The sequence below is a fragment of the Chrysemys picta genome, chromosome 3 (assembly GCF_011386835.1).
Source record: "Chrysemys picta bellii isolate R12L10 chromosome 3, ASM1138683v2, whole genome shotgun sequence".
Taxonomy (NCBI): domain Eukaryota; kingdom Metazoa; phylum Chordata; order Testudines; family Emydidae; genus Chrysemys; species Chrysemys picta.
In genome coordinates this window covers 114,595,232-114,618,931 of record NC_088793.1, presented here as the reverse complement: position 1 = coordinate 114,618,931, position 23,700 = coordinate 114,595,232, and the positions used below count along the sequence as shown (strand labels likewise).

At 41.8% G+C, this 23,700-nt stretch overlaps 1 protein-coding gene across 5 annotated transcripts in view; it reads right to left on the bottom strand.

Moving 5' to 3' along the window:
- Positions 1–5,307: 5,307 nt before the first annotated feature.
- The window catches only part of AKAP12 (A-kinase anchoring protein 12), a 112,616-nt gene continuing 94,223 nt past the window's right edge, over positions 5,308–23,700 (bottom strand). For all 5 annotated transcript variants that reach the window (XM_008177415.4, XM_065588812.1, XM_065588811.1 and 2 more), the window contains 2 exons: positions 16,900–23,191; positions 5,308–9,024 (listed from right to left, as the gene is read on the bottom strand). In XM_008177415.4, coding sequence (XP_008175637.2) covers positions 16,908–23,191 — 6,284 coding nt within the window. In that variant the 3' untranslated portion in view covers positions 5,308–9,024; positions 16,900–16,907. The remainder of the gene's footprint in view (positions 9,025–16,899; positions 23,192–23,700) is intronic.

Sequence of the window (23,700 nt, the reverse complement as noted above, 5' to 3'; positions counted from 1 at the left end):
TTAACTTCAGGGGAACAAATAAACAGAATAATTCATTGCTGAATGCTCATTATTTATAAAGCCATATTTCAACTATTTAACAAATATGGCCCCAACCCATCAAGAATTTATGTATTTATGTGTTTAAACTTACATGTGTGAGTTGGTCTGATGAAGTCAATGGGACTGCTCATATGCCTAAAGGTAAGTACCTGTGCAAATCTTTCCAGGGTCAGAAATCAAGGCTGTTTCAGTAAGTGTACCAGTCTTTCGCTGTTCGCTTTACTATATAACGGCTTCATTCTGCAGCTGCCCCTCAGGTGGTATGTCTACATAATTCAATGAGGGTTCCATCTGTAGGGGCAAACCGTTGCCCCAGCTCCTGTCTTTCTAGTTCTTTATATGGCTCCCATTACTGTAATATCTGAGGCCAAGTAATAGTGCTAGACACTGGAGATCTCTAATTGGGGGACATGTGTCAGCCCCCAGGCCCTGGAGCAGAGGCAGTCCCTAGGCTACTCAGATATAATGGTGGGGCTTCTGCAAACTCTACTGCATCTCTGTGGAAGAGCCATATGTGTCTCAATTGATTTTGCCTGACGCCAAGAACTGAACATAAGAACCTCAGAATGGCCATACTGGGTCAGACCAAAGGTCCATCTAGCCCAGTATCCTGTCTTCCGACAGTGGCCAATGCCAGATGCCCCAGAGGGAATGAACAGAACAGGTAATCATCAAGTGAGCCATCCCGTCACCCATTCGCAGCTTCTAGCAAACAGAGGCTACGGACACCATCCCTGCCCATTGGTGGACCTATCCTCCAGGAACTTATCTAGTTCTTTTTTGAACCCTCTTATAGTCTTGGCCTTCACAACATCCTCTGGCAAAAAGTTTTGACTGTGTGTTGTGTGGAGAACTACTTCCTTTTGTTTGTTTTAAACCTGCTGCCTATTAATTTCATTTGGTGACTCCTAATTCATGTGTTATGAGGAGTAAATAACACTTATTTACTTTCTCCACACCAATCATGAGTTTATAGATCTCTATTATATCCCCCCTTAGTCGTCTCTTTTCAAAGCTCAAAAGTCCCAGTCTTATTAATTACTCCTCATATGGAAACAGTTCCATACCCCTAATCATTTTTGTTGCCCTTTTCTGAACCTTTTCCAATTCCAATATATCTTTTTTGAGATAGGATGACCACATCTGCATGCAGTATTCAAGATGTGGGCATACCATGGATTTATATAGAGACAATACAATATTTTCTGTCCTATTATCTATCCCTTTTTTAATGATTCCCAACAGTCTATTCGCTTTTTTTAAGTGCCGCTGGGTGGATGTTTTCAGAGAACTATCCACAATGACTCCAAGATCTTTCTTGAGTGGTAACAGCTAATTTAGACCCCATCATTTTATATGTAGAGTTGGGATTATGTTTTCCAATGTGCATTACTTTGCATTTATCAACACTGAATTTCATCTGCCATTTTGTTGCCCAGTCAGTCAGTTTTGAGAGATCCTTTTGTAGCTTTCACAGTCTGTTTGGGACTTAACTATCTTGAGTAGTTTTGTATCATCTGCAAGGTTTGCCACCTCACTGTTTACCCCTTTTTCCAGATCATTTATGAACATGTTGAATAGGACTGGGCCCAGTACAGACCCCAGGGGGACACCACTATTTACCTCTCTCCATTCTGAAAACTGACCATTTATTCCCACCCTTTGTTTCCTATCTTTTAACCAATTATCAATCCATGAGAGGACCTTCCCTCTTATCCTACGACAGCTTACTTTGCTTAAGAGCTTTTGAGGGACCTTGTCAAAGGCTTTCTGAAAATCTAAGTACACTATAGCCACTGGACCCCTTTGTCCACATGCTTGTTGACCCGCCCCCTCGCCCAAAGAATTCTAATAGATTGGTGAGGCATGATTTCCTGTTACAAAAACCATGTTAACTCTTCCCCAACAAATTATGTTCATCTAGGTGTCTGACAATTTTGTTCTTTACTATAGTTTCAACCAGTTTGTCCAGTACTGAAGTACTGGCCTGTAATTGCTGGGATCACCTCTGGGGCCCTTTTTAAAAATTGATGTCACATTAGCTATCCTTCAGTCATTTGGTACAGAAGCTGATCCCCTTAAAGACTAAATACTATGCTGGTGGAGAGAGGAATTCAAACAACAAATAAATATTATCCTCTGTAATCTGTGTCTTTCTGCATAACACCACCACCTCAAATAAGCTGGTTCAGAGCTGTTATTTTGTTAACTTCTACAGTGCCTGTAACCATGGACATAAGAACTTTAATTACAGGGATTAAAATACAAACAAAAAATTAATGAAATGCTAAACAACATCAGTTTATCTTGTCCTGCAGATCACTAGATTCTTGCTCTCCTGGACTGAAAAGTAGTGAAGTCTAAAACCCGACTCAGCTAAGAGCGACTTTTCAGACTTTGGGGGGAGGAGGCTATTCTCCACTGCCTTGACCTGGGGAAAAGGGGTGAGAAATACTACCATACAGATCTGCTCATGTTTTCTATTCACTTTGCACAGGTGTGACTGACTCTGCAAGGTGCAGGTGCAAGGGGGTGGAGAATCAGGTCCCGTGCGCTCCAACAATACCAACAGCAAGAGCCTCCTTGCCAGTCTCAGCTGGGGCTTTGCAATCTTTGCCATCCTCAGCTGAATGTTATAGGTCATGCAGGTAGTGAGGCCTATAGTTAAGTTGCTCACCACTTACTACCATAGACTTAGGCCTGTCAATCTGACCGGGGTGGGGGGGGGGGGGGGGGAAGGGAAGGAATTCCTTCCCACTCCCGCCTATGAGAATTAGTTAGACCCTGAGCATGTGAGCAAGAACCAGGCAGCTACACACTTGAGAGAGACTGTTTGGTGCCACCTCAAAGCCCTGGCCCACCCCACTATCCCATCTACAGCCATAGCCATCCCTGATACTTCAGAGGAAGGAGACAAAAAATAATTCCAGAATACATTGGTGGGGAGAAAAAATTCCTTCCTGACCCCTACAAGTCTGGCTGAAGCCCGAGCTTTTAGGAATATAAAGCATAAACTGGAAGTGAGCCCTAATACTGGTGAGCCCTGCACTCCCTCCATTACAGGCAACCCATCATACACTCTCACTTATAAATTTGTCCTATTCTTTCTTAAAACTAGGTTGCTCATCCCCACAACTCCTATATGGAGGCTGCTGTAGACCCTCACTCTTCTGATGGTTAGAGACCTTCTTTGCAGGCATAGCCAATTCATATCCATTTGTTCTTGTGTCAACATTTGGCCTTTAGGCCATTGTTTACCCTTCTCATGTATTTATAGCAAGAAATCGTATCTCCTCTCAGCCTTTTTTGCTACCTAACCAAGCCAAGCTCTTCCATTTTCCTAAGACAGGCCCTCCATTCCCTTGACCATCCCAGTAGCTCTTCTCCGCACCTGTTCCAACTGCAATTCCTCTTTCCTTAACACAAGTGACCAGAATTGTATATAATATTCCAAATGAGGTCTGACACCACCAGTGCCTTGTACAATGGCATTATACTTCTCTAGCTCTGCAGGAAATGCCTCACCAGATAAAGCCTAGGAGCACATTTGCCTTTTCGCAACTGCATCACACAGGTGGCTTGGCATCCTGTGATTGACCAACAGACCAGGACCTCTCCTCCTCCATTGCATCCAACTGACAAGCCCCCCCAGCTCGAAGAAACCCTTATTGGACCCTAAGTACATGACCATGTGCTTTGTACTATTGAATTCCATCCTGTTTCTGTCATTCCAAAGTCCTGCTCCCACCCTATGTGGTATCATCATGGTGGTTCTGTTCCCAAAGAAGTCTTCAGAGCCACAGCAGGATTTTCCTTATGTTCAGGTTATATTTAAATCCAGCTTTGCCTATAAGCATTTGCTTAGTAGATTTACTCTAGTCTATTCTATACATTAGTTCATATGGGCAGTAGGAATTGATGTTTTATAGTGTGTGTATATTTATATATATTAATCATATATATTTATATATATTAATCAGCTAAGGCACAATGTGAGTGTTAACTCTAAAGATATAATTGGATCAAATTCTCAGCTTGTGTTAAGTGGTGTAGCTCCACTGAAGTCCCTCACCATCACCAAACAGCACCATCCTACTAAGGTAACATGGTGTCTGTTCACTGCCTATTATGCTAGAAACTGGGAACATTAACCTTTGAGAAAAATTGATGGAAGGACCCAGTGTAATAGCATCCCGTTTACTGAGCACTTCAGTTTAATAATTAGGATGCTTGCTATTGATAAGGTAACAACCATTTCCTGGCCTGGGGCTTAGACACTGTGGTGATGAGGGCCACAAAAAGGACATGTACGGACAACACAAGTAGTGAGGACAAAGGCAGAGTTTATTAACCAAATAACCACCACATACTGGCCAACACTGGATTTTTTTTTTAATTAAATGGTCTCAGTTTTAAAAGAAAAACACACAAACCAATCTGTAAAACTCCACCATAGCAAAGTTGTTTTAATCTGGGTTTCAAAATTGAATTGAGAGGGAGAGGCTACAAACTAATGTCAACATAAGACTTACTGGGAGGATGCAAACGTTGCTGTCCTATAAAAAGGGAGGCCAATGCAATCTAGGGCCTGATGCTGCTTGCCCTACAGATGCAACTATAACTTCCTTTTGAAATCAGTGCTGCTAGGATAGGCTGAAGGAGGGACAGGAGTCAAAGTATTTTTTCCCCAACATGTTTTTTTCTATAATTTGATAGTCCCCATTTTTATGTTTGGGTTTAAAATCTTCTTTTATGTAATTGTTATTTATTTGTATCATCTCAAGGGAGAAGCTGAGTTACCCCTTTGCTGTTGGAAACAGTTTGAAAATTCTGATCAGAGAGCCAGTGCAGAGAGCTTTGCATATTTGCTGTGGCAATTCAATGTCAGTATTATGCTGTAATTTTAGTCACATTGATGCCTTATTTTTGCCTGACTTCAGTAGCTACACAAGGCAAGTGTACAATTCATTCCATAGCCTTTCCTGCTCATTGAATACAACCACCAAGCCTGAATTCAATCTGGAAATTGTTCTTCAAAATCCTCTGAAATAGCTTATTACATATACCCATTAATACATACACCCACACAATTGAAGCTTCAATGTAATCATAATTAATTTTTTTTATTCAGATCTAAAGCTGAATGAGATGTCAATCTACACTGTCAGTTATCAAGAAGCAAAACTCATTCTCGTATCTGGAGATTTAATAAACAGAGAAACCATTTGCAAGAAGGAAGTCGAAACTACAAAACACGTACACATATTAGAATGAACTTGTGGTTGTACTTTATTTAGTCAGTGAAAATCTACCTTAAAAACAGAAAATAGAAAATCAACATTTTTTTAAACCCAGTACATTGGATTAGAGGAAGCTGCAAGCTTGGAGTTTAAGCACAAGCTACAGGTTGCAGCCTGAGTATTTCAGGGGCCAAAGCAATTGGCTGGAACAAAGTAGTATCGGTGTGTAGAGAGATGTTCCTTGCACCATTAGGAAGGTCTTAATGGTGCCCTATTTTATAGATGTCTGTAACAAGGAGAAACATTGGTTATACAGTTCACATTTGTTGCATTGCTTAGCTAGGCCCAGGATTAATATAAAAAACAAGCAAGATTTAAGCACTTGCTTCTCCGCTTCTACCAACAGACCATTTCCATTGTGAAACGCTAGCTTTCTTTAAATGAGATTTAGACAAGAAATAACTTTACATATTATTAACAGCTTTGGAACTACAAAGGGTTACACAGGTCATGCTATTGTTATTTTGTTTTACCTGTTGCAGTTATTGCAATATGGCTTAACGTACATAGGTATATAATTTTGTACAAACGTAACAGATTTCACATTTGCATGGTGTTATAAAAAGCACAAATAACGCAAGCAACATAAACTCTGGGAACTGACAGCCATTGTCAGAATTACTTTTGTAATTCATGCCCAAAGATAAGGGGTAGGAAAGAGACTGGATTGGTTGAGATCACATTTTTTAACTTTTATATATTTTTCTGTGAGTTAAGAAAAATCTTTATATTCTGCACTCATGGGAGTACTCTAGCAAGTTGCACTGGTGACAATGCAGATTGGTGTCATTTATAATTGGGCCAAAAATAAGGCCCTTCCTGCCATGTTCTTTGTAGGAGAATACTGACTTTTTAGAGAGCTAAAGGACACTGCTTTTTTCTGGGCATCCCCAGAGTTCCATCCGTTAATTATACACACACACACAGCGCGTGCGTGTGCATTATGTCAGGTAAAATCATAGCAGAGTGAAGATCCTAATTCATTTTAAGTACAGTATCAAAGTGTCTTGGAGAAACATTTATATAAAGCCTCGAGTCTCACATGCACGACTAACTTCTGTTAAAATATGAGTGAGCTGAAAGAAGGGATTCCAAGGTTCTGAGCACTAGGTTGTTCTTTAGGGTTAAGGTGTCCCGGGTTAAATGTTTTACTGCAGCAGCATCTGCCTGTAGTACAAGTTACTAGAGACCTGCTCTTAATTCAGAATAGTTTCCCAATTTTAGGATTGAAGTGATATTCAACTACAGTTAAAACCATCAAGGGAAAAAAGACTTCTGCTAAAATTTCTCTAATTTTTTTTTTTTTTTTAAACATTGTTCCTGGGCTAAGCACTTTGAGTGCTGTTACAGAGAGTAGCAAGGGAGTGAGGGGAGAGATGGTAAAAATGAAGAAAAGAAGAATTGTAAACTAATTTTTTTTTAACAAAAATACATTCAACCCTCCATTTTCTCATGTACCCTAAAATGTTCAGAAGATAGCTATAAACACTTCACATAACTGGATATTTCTGCAGAAATTACTTTGTGTTTCTAACTCCTGATGACCAATATCTCCCTGCTCCAATACTTTGTGATGAGATGGTTTATGCCAAATACAGTGGGAATATGCTCAAACTAACAATCTGATATTTGGAATTCTCATTTAGCAGTTACAGCACAAGGATCCTGTCACTTTTCGCCTCAAGACTAAGGCACGTCTACACTAGCACTCATGTCGGGAAAACTTTTGACGCTCTGGGGTGTGGAAAAAAACCCACATCCCTGAGTGACATAAGCTTCGCCGGCATAAACACTTGGGTACACAGCATTATGTCCCACTGACATAGCTACCACCACTCGTTAAGCAGGTTTTATGTCAACGGGAGAGCTCTCCCCCGTAGGCATAATGTGGCTATATGAGCAATCTTATAGCAGCACAGCTGTACTGGTACAGCTGTGCCATTGTAAGTGCAGACATGGCCATATTTTGTTAGCAGATGCCGTGCAAGATGTGATGTTTTATACACATTTTAGGAGAAACCCATATCTGCTTGCCAGAGGTGAATTAGTTGGCTAACATACGAGTAACAAGCTGCAAGTTGCAGAAAACCACCACCAGATGGTGCAATCACAACAGTGTAATCTGTCACATTTCTTTGCTTGCACACTGTGCAGCCCCAGAGACTGGGAGGCACCTGACGTAACAAGAACATTTGGTACACTAGAAGGAAACAGTTCATTTTAAAATAAATTACTATATAGATAGGATAATGAAGTTATTGGTCAACATCTTGCTCAACCAGAATGGTGTGAAGTTCACAAAGTGCAACGTGTAACATTTATTTTAGAAACCAGATCTAAAACTACTGACGACCCACCATGCTTGCTCTGTGCCTAGAAGGTCGGGTACAGAATACTTTGAACACTTAATAATTGTTCAGTTATTTAATATTTCAAGCCTGCCCAGTTTTATGTATGCACTGATCTACACTTGTAACTTAACACCTGACAAAATTGAGAAATATTTTGATCCAGGTTTGCCAAGTCTTAATTAAAACCAACAGAGAGAAGTATAAGCAAAGATTTTATTTAAATCATTTTCAGAAATCACGATCTGCCAAATGTACATGAGCATAATGAAACACACTGTTCTGAAAAGAAGTGGGCATAAATATGGAGCGGACATAATCCAGTATCTAGCAAAACATTTTTTTAAAAAGAACGTCTCATTTCATGGCATTTGTGTGGTCCAGGAGACAGGGTAACATTAGAATGCAAAAATAATAACAGTTAATCATTTTCTTCATAACGCTGAAATATTTTGTCTCAGAGATTTAAGCACAATAATTTCTTTAAATCGCCATTTCAAGGTTGCTGAACAATTTGAAATGGATAAATTTGTAACTCTTAAGGACTTCCAGCTTCCACCAGGTGCTGTCAGAAAAATCAAATTGCAATAAAGTGAACTTTAAATTTTTTCAATAAAATTACAGTGCACTTCCTATAGAGGAAGTGATGCAAAATTAACTTCTGCCTAATAATTTACATCAGTAGGTTTCCAAGTAGGAATTGTTCGATCATGAATGTTCTTTTATGGAAGCAGGAACAATGACTAGCATAATACCTTAAATATCAGTTCTTACACCCTCTTCCACTAAGTGGAAAACCTGCCTAAATTTCATGAAGATAATTTGTGGCCAGCTGTAGCTCACTCACAGTGCTTCACCATGGTCACATGCACTTAGTCTCATATAATGATGCAAATGTATATCATTTTGTATTTTTAACATAAGATAGAGAACATATACATTAAAATCAGAAGTGGGTTTATGATATACATATAAATACACCAAGAATTATACTCCAGTTTTGGAAGCATGTTAGAAGGGGGAATCTGGAACAATAGAAACTGGGTATTGCCAATAGGCTATGGAAATCATTTAAATCAAAGACATCACTTTTTTCAATCATTTCATCAAACAAAAATAAAGAAGTCTTGAAAAGAGTAGAGGGTGATGACTAAAGCTCCTGATCTTGCCTCAGGATTGTCAGCTACTCTCAAGGAATGACGTCAGATATTGATGGTCTAATCTCACAATTCAGAAATATTGGTCTACAGACCAATCAGCAGATTCCACTTTCTGCTCTTGCCTTCTTCACATTCTGGTCTCTCCAAATGTAGCACACACATTTAACAGAACGGCTGAAATAAAAGAATAAAAATATTAAAGCCTTATTAATCACAAATTTCTCTCTCAAGTCATTTCTATTCTCCCTCACAATTTCCTTAAGTGGTGAGGCTGTTCTTCAGGAGTGGTGTTGAAGAGAGACCTCATCAACTCAGTTAACATCCTCCAGTTTAAAAAGAAAAAGCTAAGCTCAACACAATTGACGGTAAGGGTAAGGATGACCTGTGACCATTACCTCCCCTTAAAGAGAATTCACTTGAAAAATCTTCACCTCCTAAATCAGGGGTTCTCAAACTGGGGGTTGGGACCCCTCAGGAGGTTCCAAGGTTATTACATGGGGGGTCATGAGCGGTCAGCCTCCACCCCCAAATCCCGCTTCACCTCCAGCATTTATAATAGTGTTTTAAATTTATAAGGGGGTCGCACTCAGAGGCTTGCTGTGTGAAAGCGGTCACCAGTACAAAAGTTTGAGAACCACAGCCCTAAATCATTATCTTGGAAGTTGTTATACCAGCCAACAAGTGGCAATTGTTTAAGTGGGATTCCACTTAATCAAAAGTCAGACTTTTCTGCTGGAACAAGGCTGTGATGAGCAACATCTTAGGATGCGGCTGGAGAGGGGGAGCCAGATGGAGAAAGCAAAAGGATTGTAGGGCAACACAGCATGGGAGTTTTCCCTTTGCTCTTCCTGTGTATCTCCCAAAGTCCAAAATGAAAGGTGCCTGGACTCCTGGGGGCCTTCGGAGGTGCACAGGAGTTGGGCTCCCTTAAGCATTTTAAAGAGACAAGGTGGGTGAGGTAATATATTTTATTGGACCAACTTCTGTTGGTGAAAGAGACAAGCTTTCAAACGTACAAAGAGCTCATACAAAGAGCTCGTCTTCAGGTCTGTGAAAGGTATTGAGCAACACAGCCAAATGCAAGGTGGAACAGATTGTTTAGCATAAGATTGTTTAGCATAAGTAGTTAGCACATAATATAAGGTAGAGTGGCCCATTAAGTTCTGCAGTCATAGGACAAAATGAGGAGAGTAGTGGGTTGCAGATTGGTAAAAAGCATAAATCCGGTGTCTCTGTTCAGTCCATGATTTTTACTGACTAACAGAGTTGGGAATTTAAGCTCATCTTTTGAAAGCACTGAGAGCCTTTTTAGACTTGAGGGGGAGATATAGGAATACAGTGACAAGCTCCGTAGACCCCCATTCTGCCCTTGTTGCATGTCCCACATTCTGCTGCCTCCACAAAACCTTCACTATTCGCTCAGTTGCCCCATTTTCTCCAGTGAAAACTTCCCGTACCCCACTGACAACATTTGTACCATCTTCTTCACAGCCCTCCTTGAGCTCAACGCTCTGGTCAGCCCACTCATTACAACACAACACCCTCACTACCAGGGGCAGCTCTATGGTTTTTGCCGCCCCAAGGACAGCAGTCAGGCGGCTTTTGGTGGCACGCCTGCGGGCGGTCCGCTGGCCACGCGGATTTGGCGGCATGCCTGCGGGATGTCCGCAGGTGCCGCGCTTTCAGCGTCCCCACTGCCGAATTACCGCTGAATTCGCAGGACTGGCGGACCTCCTGCAGGCATGGCACGAAAGGCAGCCTGACGGCCGCCCTCACAACAACCAGCAGGCTGCCCCCCGCGGCTTGCCGCCTCAGGCATGCACTTGCTACACTGGTGCCTGGAGCCGCCCCTGCTCACTACATGAACACTCACACTCCCCTCCTGCAGAACTCCTAAGATTCACAGAAATGGAGCACCTTAGGGAATCCAGGGAGAGGGTAGAAGGAGACATGGAGGCACACCCTAAATAGATGTTCTAAATCTAGAATCTGACAAAAAGAAGTGTTAGAAGAATTTTCAAGGGTGATGATCACTACATTTTCATTTCATTTTAATTGTTTTCAACAGCGTGTCGGATTAGCTTCAGTATAGGTAAACATTCTCTTTTCTACATTGACAAGCTACCCTAGTGATTGGTCATTTGACAGCCTATTTTAACCTCTTCTGGATTGAGGTATCATTCTGCATTACTAATTTAAATATGAAGATTTAAAATTGGAATGTAGCCACTTTGTCTTGTACTCTACATCAGAAATAGGAGACCTGAAAAATCAGTTAAACTCTCTCTCTCTCCCCCCTTTTCCATTGTTTTTTAGGAAAATGGCAAAAAAAAAAGATGAACACAATTTAGGATATCATAATTCAGTAACTATTTGTCCACCTAACTTCATATTTCAGATAAAAATCCAACTTCTTCCCCAGATATACCCAACAAATTTTCCCCTGTTAGCAGACTCATTTAAGTGGGAGAAAGACAGATAAATGGGCACAATTCCAAATTTCCCTGGAAACTCAAATGCTTACCCATGAACTAACCCATTCTAGAATCCATACCAATTTTCTGGCCATAGACAGCTGAACTTGAACTTTCACCTTCTCCAGTTTGTTTCAGTTCTTGTTGAAAGGCAAGTCAACACACAGGTATATATTGCTGGATTATTCTAGTTAAAGACTGTCAACATAGCTTTCAGAATTTAAACATGTTAGTTATTTTTAAATCCCACATCACAGAAGCTTAAATGACATGGCTGCACTGGTTTATTATTGTCAGGTTGTTCATAATTATCCACCAGCTGACACTGACTGGAGTTTTATATAAGAAGTGGCTGCATTTCCCTACTGTGTTTGTATAGCTTTTAGAGTTTTTCCTACACTGAAGGGACTCTTTTTCAGTACTTCATCTCTTGTCTTCATTTCCCAGCAGAATCCCCATCTCACTCTAGAGTTCTTGCTCTGAAGAGAACAACACTTCTCTCACTTCCACAGAACTCTAATATAACAGGAAGGTGGCAGCATCACAGCCTCATTATCTCAGTTTGCTTCACAGGTTCTGTACTGGTTTTTGCGCTGCTGGTTTTCAGCCAAACAGGATGGCTGGGTACTAGTAGCAAGGTAAGCAGGATCACATTAGGAACACAAGATGAGAAGGAGGAGACTCCCAGCAAAGGATGAGTAGGTGTTTTTCCTTTCAAAAGTCCTGAAGCAGACCCATCTTCCAGTGGCCAGAAACCTACCCTCCCTCCCAGGTGTCCAACACTCAAGTGGCTACTTCTTAAACTTGAAAATTAGCCAGTTCCCAGGTTACATTCTTCTGGAAATCTAAGTTCAGATCCTAACATAAATCAGGACAGCTCTATTTGAAGTCTACAGAGTAACTGACTTACACCAGTTGATGATTTGGCCTCTAATTTTCAGAGGCAAAATGACAACGGCAATAGAAACGGTTACAACTTTTGTTTTCTGTCTCAATTAACACCAACAGGTTAGTACTGAGCTGGAGGAAAGACTGCCACTAATGAATTCTCAGCATTTCCTGCAGCAACTGGGGTTTCCTTGGAGGTCTCCCATCCAAGTACTGACTAGATACAGATCAACTTGCTTAGCTTGTAAGATGACAGTAATATAGCTGCATGTCCCATATTACCCCCAGGATTGTTGCTGGAATTCCCCCCTATTCACGGATGAGCAAAGACTAAAATGAGAAGTGGAGCAAACTCTCACTGTACTACCCAAGAAGGAGGAGGGGCCCTGTAGGAGAGAATAGCTCTCTTACTGCATTTAGAAGAGAAACAGTGCTGTGCTGCACCTGAATTTCTGATTTCCCAAGGTGTTGAGTATGCACAGCTCCAACTGGCACTCATGAGGGACAGCAGGTGAAGGATAATACAGTAGGCAAGTGGAGAATAATTACCCATGAAGTTGACTAATACAGCTGTTTTAGTAGTACCTCTGCTTTACATCTCATCCAAAAGATCTGTTGCTTCTGAATAAAAGTGGCCTCATTTGCAGAGGTGCAAGTTCTCTTGTTGACAATGGAAGCTGTGAGTACTCAACAACTTTTAAAAATAAGGCTCCTTATTTATGTTTTTAAGATAGGAGCATAACAACGGCCATACTGGGTCAGACCAATGGTCCATCTAGCCCAGAGTAGCCTGTCTTCCGACAGTGGCCAATGTAAGGTGATTCAGAGGAAATGAACAGAACAGGCAAGCAATGAGAATGGGAATCCTGGACGCCCCATTCATCTTAGGCATTGGCACCCTGACAGCAGGATTATCTGGCTATGAAGACTCTCTGCTCAAGCCCTATACTCCCAGCACTCCCAGCTATCTTCGAGACACCACTGACTTCCTAAGGAGACTACAATCCTTTGATGATCTTCCAGAAAACACCATCCTAGCCATTATGGATGTAGAAGCTCTCTACACCAACATTCCACACAAAGATGGACTACAAGCCATCAGGAATAGCATCCCCAGTGCCATCACGGTAAACCTGGTGGCTGAACTTTGTGACTTTGTCCTCACCCACAACTATTTCAGATGTGGGGACAATTTATAACTTCAAGTCAACAGGACTGCAATGGGTACCCTCATGGCCCCTCAATATGCCAACATTTTTATGGCTGACTTAGAACAACGCTTCCTCAGCTCTCGTCCCCTTACGCCCCTACTCTACTTGCGCTACACCAGGGGTTCTCAAACTGGGGTCAGAACCCCTCAGGGGGTCGCAAGGTTATTACATGGGGGTCACGAGCTGTCAACCTCCAACCCAAACCCCGCTTTGCCTCCAGCATTTAAAATGGTGTTAAATATATTTTAAAAATGTTTTTAATTTATAAGGGGGGGGGGGTCGCACTCAGAGGCTTGCAATGTGGAAGGGGTCACCAGTAAAAAAGTTTGAGAGCCACTGCGCTACACTGATGACATCATCATCTGGACCCATGGGAAGGAGGCCCTTGAGGAATTCCACCTTACCATCAACCTCAGCCTGGACCAGTCCACACAAGAGGTCCACTTCCTAGACACTACAGTGCTAATAAGCAATGGTCACATAACCACCGCCCTATACCGGAAACCTACTGACCGCTATACTTACCTACATGCCTCCAGATTTCATCCAGACCACATCACATGATCCATTATCTTCAGCCAAGCTCTAAGATACAACCATATTTGCTCCGATCCCTCAGACAGAGACAAACACCTACAGAATCTCTATCAAGCGTTCTTAAAACTGCAATACCCACTTGGTGAAGTGAGGAAACAGATTGACAGAGCCAGAAGGGTACCGAGAAGTTACCTACTACAAGACAGGCACAACAAAGAAAGTAACAGAACGCCACTAGCCATCACCTACAGCCCCCAACTAAAACCTCTCCAGCGCATCATCAAGGATCTACAACCTATCTTGAAGGACGATCCCTCACTCTCACAGACCTTGGGAGAAAGACCAGTCCTCACTTACAGACAGCCCCGAAACCTGAAGCAAATAGTCACCAGCAACTACACACCACACAACAAAAACACCAACCCAGGAACCAAACCCTGCTACAAACCCTGATGCCAACTCCGTCCAGATATCTATTCAAGGGACACCATCCTAGGACCTAATCACATCAGCCACACCATCTGGGGCTCGTTCACCTGCACATCTACCAATGTGATATGCCATCATGTGCCAGCAATGCCCGTCTGCCATGTACACTGGCCAAACCGGACAGTCTCTACGCAAAAGAATAAATGAACACAAATCTGACATCAGGAATCATAACATTCAAAAACCAGTAGGAGAACATTTCAATCTCTCTGGTCACTCAATAACAGACCTCAAGTGGCAATTCTTCAACAAAAAAACTTAAAAAACAGATTCCAACGTGAAGCTGCAGAACTGGAATTAATATGCAAACTAGATACCATCAGATTAGGCCCAAATAAAGACTGGGAGTGGTTGGGTCATTACAAAACCTAAATGTAATTTCCCCAATACTAATTTCTCCCTACTGTTACTCACACCTTCTTGTCAACTGTCTGTAATGGGCCACTCTCTTACCACTTCAAAAGTTATTTCTCCTCCCTTGGTATCCTGCTGTTAATTGATTTATCTCATTAGACTGACTTAACACTTGGTAAAGCATCCCCATCCTTTCATGTATTTATACCTGCTCCTGTATCTTTTACTTCATACATCTGATGAAGTGGGTTCTAGCCCATGAAAGCTTATCCCCAAATAAATCTGCTAGTCTAAGATGCCACAAGGACTCCTGTTTTTTTTTTTTTTTGCTTATGCAGACTAACACGGCTACCACTGAAACCCATACCGTTGTTCACTCCCAGCTTCTGGCAATCAGAGACAAGGGACACCCTGACCATCTTGGCTAATAGTCATTGATGGACCTATCCTCCATGAACTAACCTAATTCTTTTTGGAACCCCATTATAGTTTTGCCCTTCACTACATCCCCTGGAAATGAGTTCCACAGGTTGACTGTCCATTGTATGAAGAAGTATTTCCTTTTGTTTTAAACCTGCTGCCTATTAATTTCATTGGGTGACCATTTATTTATTTATTATTATTATGTAAGGAGTAAACAATGCTTCCTTATTCACTTCCACATCATTCACAATTTTCTAGACCTCTATCATATTCCCCCCTTAGTCATCTCTTTTCCAAGCTGAAAAGGCCCAGTCTTTTTAATCTCTCCACATATGGAAGCTTGATCATTTTTGTTGCCCTTCTCTGTACCTTTCAAAATTCTAATAAACCTTTTTTGAGATGTGGTGACCACAACTGCACACAGTATTCAAGGTGTGGGCATACCATGGAAATATATAGTGGCACAATGATATTGTGTGTCTTATTAGCTATCCCTTTGCTAATGGTTCCTAACATTGTTAGCTTTTTTCACTGCCGCTGCACATTGAATGGATATTTTCAGAGAACTATCCACAATAACTCCAAGATCTCTTTCTTGAGTGCTAACGGCTGATTTAGATCCCATCATTTTGTAAGTATAGTTGGGATTATGTTTTCCAATATGCATTACTTTGCATTTATCAACATTAAATTTCATCTGCCAATTGGTTGCCCAGTCACCCAAGTCTGCCCAGTCTGAGATCCTTTTGTCTGCTTTGGATTTAACGATCTTGAGTAATTTTGTACCATCTGCAAATCTTGCCACCTCATTGTTTACCCCTTTTCCCAGATCATCTATGAATATGTTGAACAGCACTGGATCCAGTATAGATCCCTCCATTCTGAAAACTGACCATTTATTTCTACCCTTTGTTTTCTTTTAGCTGGTTACTGATCCACGAGAGGACCTTCCCTCTTATCCCATGACTGCTTACTCTGCCTAAGAACCTTTGGTGAGAGACCATGTCAAAGGCTTTCTGAAAGTCCAAGTACACTGTATCCACTGGATCACCCTTGTCCAAAGAATTCTAATAAAGATTGGGGAGATATGCTTTCCCTTTACAAAAGCAGTGTTGACTCTTCCCCGACAGATTGGGAAACACTGACATAAATGAACACAAACTTGGGGTGCTGCTTGTGTAGGGAAAGCCCGTAGCGGGCCAGGCCGGTTTGTTTACTTGCCGCGTCCGCAGGTCCGGCCGATCGCGGCTCCCACTGGCCGCGGTTCGCTGCTCCAGGCCAATGGGAGCTGCTGGAAGTGGCGACCAGTACGTCCCTCGGCCTGTGCCGCTTCCAGCAGCTCCCATTGGCCTGGAGCAGCGAACCGCGGCCAGTGGGAGCCAGACCTGCGGACGCGGCAAGTAAACAAACCGGCCCGGCCTGCCAGGGGCTTTCCCTACACAAGCGGCATCCCAAGTTTGGGAAACACTGATCTAAGTGTCTGGTAATTCAATATGGGTCTAGTTGTCTCAAGTTAGGCAAAATAATTTGAAAATTTGGTCCCTGGGTTGCAATCCTGAGGAGGTCTTTGATGCGTGCAAAAGGCACTACACAGTATCAAATCAGTAACAATGAAAAAATGAAAAGTTTCTGAATAATGCTACCAAGAAATAAGTAATGAAAATGCTTCTTACATTGGGCCTCAAGATTTGGTGAGCTCTGACTTTGATTGTGGACTCCCACAAGATGCATATTCTTGATTATTTACATCTTCCTCTGTGTGTCTCTTCATGTCTTCCACTGGTTGGCTATGTTTGTCTTCCTTCCTTTCTATATGTGTTTGCTGAACCATATATTTCTCTTGGGTGGCCACAGTCTGCCCCGCTTCTTTTTCCTTTAGCTTTGGTTGGTCTGTTCTTGTCTCTTTGGATAAGTCTTCTGAAACACTCATATCTATCGCTGATTTTTGAGCCCCTAAACTTTCACTTGAAACATCTTCAGGGACAGCTACAATCTTTCCTGAATCCTGAATTTCTCCCTCTTTTGACATATCAGAAGTTAATGGCACATCTTCTGTTTGTTCTGGAGTAGCTTGTTTCTCCGCAGACTGTGTTACAATAGTATGTTTGACTGTACTTGGTTGCTGGAACTCTCGTTCTTTACCCTCTATTGTCTTTTCACCTTTTACAAGAAGCTGCTGATGAGCCTGTACACTTTCCTGAACTTCAGCTGTATTTATACCGTTTTGACTTCCATCTGTTGATTCAATCTGCTGCTTTGATTCAGATGCCATGCACACAGCAGCTGGCTCTTCTGTTCTTTCAAGTTTTTCAACGACAGTCTGAATGATCTTTAATACAATTTTTGTACTCTGAGATTCTATAGTGACAGACTGAACATCTTTTACGAATTCTACGTGGGTTAGAGATGGGCTTTCTTTATCTTGAGAAACTATTTTTTCCCCAGCTTCTTCCCTACACTCTGGCTTCTGTTGCTCCTTCCCCTGGGTTGCGTCATCCACGTAATCTTTTTGGACCAAATCAGGTTGTGTACAGCTTGTTGCTTCCTCAGTCATTCCATCCACCATTGCAGCGGTCATCTCTGATACCGACAGTGTTGCAGTTTCTTCACTCCTACTGTCTGCAGCCTCAACTCCTGAATGAGCAATGGTAATATCTTGGACTAGTTCAGAAAATAGTTTTTCAGGCACTGCTGCTAAAGACTCTAAAGTTTCAGCTGAGGTTTCCATAGATGTTACAGTTTCTGCAATGATTTGTTCTTCAACTGCTGCAGCTGTTACAGGCACATATGCTTTTTGAGCCTCAGAGCTTTCAATAGTAGGAATGGGTGAGCCAGTATCTTCCAGCTGCACAGCTAAAATCTCTTGCTGCACTGGAGTTGAATAAAGTTTATCACCGCTTGCAAGTTCCAATTTTCCAGGTTCAAACAAATCTTTTTCCACTTCCGTCATTGGCTCAAACTTGGTTTCCTCTTGCTGATTGTCATTTGAACTTGTCACAGTCAATAGAAGTGTTTGTTTTGCTTCCATGGGCTCCTCTTCATCTCCCTTTCCATACACAGGCAGTTCTTTAGGATGTATGTCACTCTGTAGAGGGGCCCCATTTACAACTGCCCCCGGGTATTCTGATTCTAAGTTAGATGGCGCATCTTCTACATCATTCTGCATGGGAGCCTCAGTTGCAACCGCTTCAGTGCGTTCTGATTCTAAGGTAAGCACAGCATCTTCTACCTCTCTCTTCACAGGTGCCTCAGTTACCCCACTCTGCATGGCGTCCCCAGTTACAACTGCCTCTGGACATTTTGATTCTAAGGAAAGCAGGGCATCTTCCATCTCACTCTGCATAGGGATCTCAGTTCCCTCACTCTTCATGGCGGTCTCCATTGCAGTGATTTCTGTGCATTTTGATTCGAAGGTAAGCATGGAATCGTCCACCTCATTCTGCACTGTGGCCTCCTCAGTTACCTCACTCTGCACAGTGACCTCAGCAGCAATTGCTTCTGTGCATTCCGATTCCAAGAGAAGCACGGCATCTTGCACCTCAGTTTGCCTGGGAGCCTCAGTTGCAAGTGCTTCTGTGCATTCTTTTCCCACAATACGCGCAGCATCTTCCACCCCACTCTGCACAGCGGCCTCAGTCACATCACTCTGCATTGGAGCCTCAGATGAAACTGTTTCAGTGCATTCTGCTTCTAAGATAAGCACGGCACCTTCCACCTCTTTCTTCACAGGAGCCTCAGTTACCTCACTCTGGATCAACCCCTCAGTAGCAATTCCTTCCACCTCACTCTGCACGGTGGCCTCAGTGCCCTTTGATTCCAAGGTAAGCATAGCATCTTGCCCCTCACTTTGCACAGAGGCCTCAGTCACATCACTCTGCACTGGAGCTTCAGTTGCAACTGCTTCAGTGCATTCTGATTCTAAGATAAGCACGGCATCTTCCACCTCTTTCTTCTCAGGAACCTCAGTTACCCCACTCTGCCCAGGGGCCTCATCTACAAGTGCTTCTGTACATCTTGGTTCTAAGGCCTCCCTGGCATGTTCCCTTTCACTCTGCACTGGGATGTCAGTCCCCTGACTCTGTATGGGGGACTGAGCTGCAGTTGCTTCTGTACGTTTTGATTCCAAAGAGAGCATGGCATCTTCTGTCTCACTCTGCAAAGGGGCTTCTGTTACAGTTACTTTCATGCATTTTGATTCTAAGTTAGGCACCATGTCCACCACTTGCTTAAATTCCTGGGACAGCTCAAGCTTTGCTTCATGTGTTTCACTTTCAGATCCATCCACTTCTGGAGCACCTTCATCTGTGATTTCACCTGGAATTATTACTTTTAAATTCACTTTGGCCTCTTCAGTTGAAATTTCTTGTTGTTTTACTACTGTAACATACTCAGCTTTCACTTCATGCTCTGCCTTGGTAGTTATTGTGACACTACTGTAACATTCCTCCTCTTTCAATTTACATTTCTCTAGAATCCTTTCTACTTCAGACGTTTCTTCATGTCTTTCTATAAATGCTTGTTCAGTTTCTTGCCATTGACTTTCATCTGCCAATCTATCCAGACTTTTAGCTTCTTCTGTGTGTTCCTTCATCACTGCACACTTTTCACTCATCTCTGACACTTCCTGTAGAACGCTTTCGTCAGCTTCATTTTTGCCTCGAACCGTTCCTGCACTTTCTATGTGTTGAATGTCAGCCTCTTCAGGTTCTTCTTTCTTTAAGGACTGTTCAACCAACTCAGTTTCTTTGCATAGGACTGTAACTTCATCTTTCATTTCAGATCCAATTTTCTGCACTGACTGAATTATGACTCCAGTCACAGTTCTTTCACTAATCATCTGTACTTCATCTGATAGCTTCGCTCTTTCTACAACTTCCTCAAGAATTTCCTGTGTTTGTTTATTTAATTCTTCTAAATTTTGCTCAGTCCCTTCTATCTCCTGTACAGGTGTAACTTCTTCTGTAGTATCTGGGGATTCAGTTAACTGTGACACTGCAGAAACCATCTCAGTCGTCTCCTCTGCAAGGGACACTTCTGTTGCTTCTTCACCACAGGAAACTTCTGTTGCCTCTTCCAGTGCTGTCAATGCTTCTGAGGTTAACTCCAGCTCACTTACTATAGTATCATCACTAATGTCCTTTCTCAACTCTGGCAAAGTTTTAGAAACCACCACTGTCTTTTCTACAACAACTTCAGTTTCAAATATCTGCTCAGTTTGTTCTTCATCATCTTTTTCCTGTTCAATGGACTCTGTCACAGTAGCAGATATCCAAGATGGTGACCTTTCTTCAATACTGGTAACTGCTCTCTCCCCCTCTACAACAGTCACAGTAACTGCATGAACCAGTCCTTCATTAAATTGCTCAATAATTAAGGTATCTTCTAATTTTTCAGCTCTCTTTTCATCTAAAGTTTCTTCCCTTATTGCCTCAGTTTGTGTTGCTTGTTGGGCCTCAATTTTCTCTTGTTCAGCTGCTTCATACTCAGATAAAGGAACAACAGCTGGAACATCAGAGTCTTCTTCATTGGTTTCTGTCATCTCTTCTCCAGCTTCCTCAACACAAGCTTGTTCTGGCTTCCCATCTGACTTTTTCTTCCGACGACCAGGTATTAATTTTTTAAATGAAACCCATGTTTCTTCTTTTCCAGGTTCACCATCTGAAGTAGAATGTTCTATGCTGGAAACTAACACAGATTCTTCAGTTCTCTCTTCCATTTTGGTTTTGGATTTTCTTCTTGGAGTGACTAATCTTTTAAATGATTCCCAGGTTGAAACACCCTCTCCTTCAGATGGACTTCCAGCTTGTTCTGGTGAGGAACTTCCTTGTCCTTGATCACTTTCTTGGGAACTAGTTAGGATCGTGTCTGGTGCAGTTTCTTTGCTTTGGCCAACTTCATCTATTTTTTGGCCTTCTTGAGCAAGCCTCTGTCCTACTTCCTCATCAGAAGAGGAGGATTTCCTAGCTCTTTTCTTAGAGGAACCTACACAAATTAAGGCTTCCCATGATACAGAAGTATCAACCTTTCGTTTTGGCTCTTCTGTGCTTTTTTCTAGCTTCTGCTCCTCACCATTTACTTTAGTTTCTTCCTGAGTTTCAGAGACTGCACTTTCAGTAGAAGACAAGGTAGCACTCTTTGCCTTATCAATTTCCTCTTCTTTGTCACTTTCAGAAGGCCTTCTGACACGTTTCTTGGGAGTCACCATCTTTTTAAACGATGCCCAAGGAGTTACACACTCTCTTTTCCTCTCTACATCTGAAATTACTCCTTCTTCGGTTTCAGTGACCCGTGTTGCATCTATGGCTTTCTCCACAGAAGGAGGCTCTGTTGATTCTTCAGGTGAAGAGGCAGAGCTCTCTGCCTTCTGTTCTTCTGGACTTTCTGGGGAATCAGCTAAATGTTGAATTTGTTCTACTTGTTCCCCTGGCTTAGTTTCTTCTCTCTTTCCTTTATGCTTCTTTCCAGAAAGCTTCTTTAAGCCAGTTCCTGTAAAAAGTTTCTTTAAGGGGCTGCCTTGCACTTTGGCTCGCTCTTGTGATGACAACAGTTCAACCTCAGTCGTGATGCCTTCTGGAGGCTTACATGCTGCTGCATCTTCAGGGCTTGATTCTGTTTGCTTGATGTGGTCATCTACTACTATGCATACTGTTTCTTTGGCCTTTAGTTGTTCCTCAGTGGGTTGAATTCTTTGTAGCTCACCATCTCCTTCAACTGATTGTTCAGAAGCTGAGGAGAGCATTTGTTCTATCTCATTTGTTTTAACCTCTTTCGCCACTGTAGTGCTAACATGAACTTCTTCCTCTGTCTCTAACTTTTCATCAAAGATTTCAGTTGCCAGTGGAGCTTTTGGTTCAGGTTTCTCAATGTTTTCATCAAACACTTCTGTTGTCATTGGAGCTACAGGTTCAGGTTCTTCTTTAGATTTGCCTTTAGATTTTTCTAATTTTTCACCAAATATTTCCATGGTCGTGGGAGCTGGTAGTTCAGATTTCTCTTCAAAGGGTATTTCAGGTTTTGCTTCTAAGGATATTTTACATTCTTTCACTGGTTTTGGTTTTTCTTCAGGGGATAGGTCTACTTTTTCTTCAACGGACACTTCAGATTCCTTGTTTACACTTTCAACGGTCTCTTGTGGAAGTGGCTGTTCAGAAGGAATAATAACTTCCTCCTTCAAACTTGCTTCTACTTGGATCTCTGCCACTTCCCTTTCTTGCTCTTCCTTTTCTTTCTCAGTTTTCTCCTTCTCATGTGCTTCTACTGGGATCTCTGCCACTTCCCTTTCTCGCTCTTCCTTTTCTTTCTCAGGAGTCTGCTGCTCATCTTCTTTAGGCTTCCTAAAACTTGTCTTTTTCCTAAACCCAGCCCAACCCTGAGTAAAGAATTTTCTTAGTGGTGATGCAGTTTCATTAACTAATCCATTTGTTGGAGACTCCGGTGACTTGCTAGGTTCTTTTTTTCCTTCTGCCTCTTCGTTTCCTTCAGCTTCCTCACTTGGGCTTTCTGCTACCTTTTCAGGAAGAGATTCATCTTTCCTTTCCTCACTCTTTGGTTCTTCTTCAATCTTTTCTGCAGGATGGGTCACTTCACTTTCTGTTGCTTCCTCCACCATTTCCAGCTTGACTTCTTTATGATCTCCAGCTCCATTTGCTGCCACTTCTGCTTCCTCTTTTTTTACAGTCAGTAGCTGAACAGGTTCAGACTTTTCAGTCTTATCTTTTTTAACAGTAAACTTGAAACCAACAAATTTAAAAACCTTTTTAAATCCAACATCATTAGACTGAGATTCACTGGGCTGTTCTAGCTCTTCTACTTTTTCTTCTTCTGATGGCAGCTGTTCATTAGCTTCTTGAACATCCTTCTGTCCGTCTTCCCCATGATCCTTATCGGTTGATTCTGGTGGCATGGCTTCCATATTTTCAGCTAGCTCTTCTTTTACAGTCACATTCGCAGGTTCTCTTTGTCCAACTGTAAAAAAAAAAAAAAGAAAGTAAAAATCAGATAGAAACAAATTAGATTTACCATCTTAATTCACTAATTTATGTATTAAAATCGCTCAAAAGATAATACATACTTCAACTTTTAATACAGATATGAATTTACATTTTAATGTGATCTTGTAAAATATAAATTCCAGTAGTATGGTGGCACCTCTTAGGTCTGCTAATTAAGGGTTTATCAGCAGTTATTATAAACCTAGTTTCCCCTCATTTGTAAGAGGTGAAGAAAATCATATCTGGATTGGTCTTGTGCTTGACAGAAGGCTCATTCAGAACATTCTAGGCTCACTCTCATTCTTTCTGGGCAAGCGAAGTTCAGGAGTTTAAAACAAGTTCAATACTCAGGTTTTGTTTGGGTAACAGCTGTTCACTTCAGTAATGCCTCTACTTAGAAGATACATATGACATTAGTATTTTTTTCTGAAGCAGATGCTCAACCTCCTTCCCAGTTAGGAGAAGAGCATAGCATCAAGAATG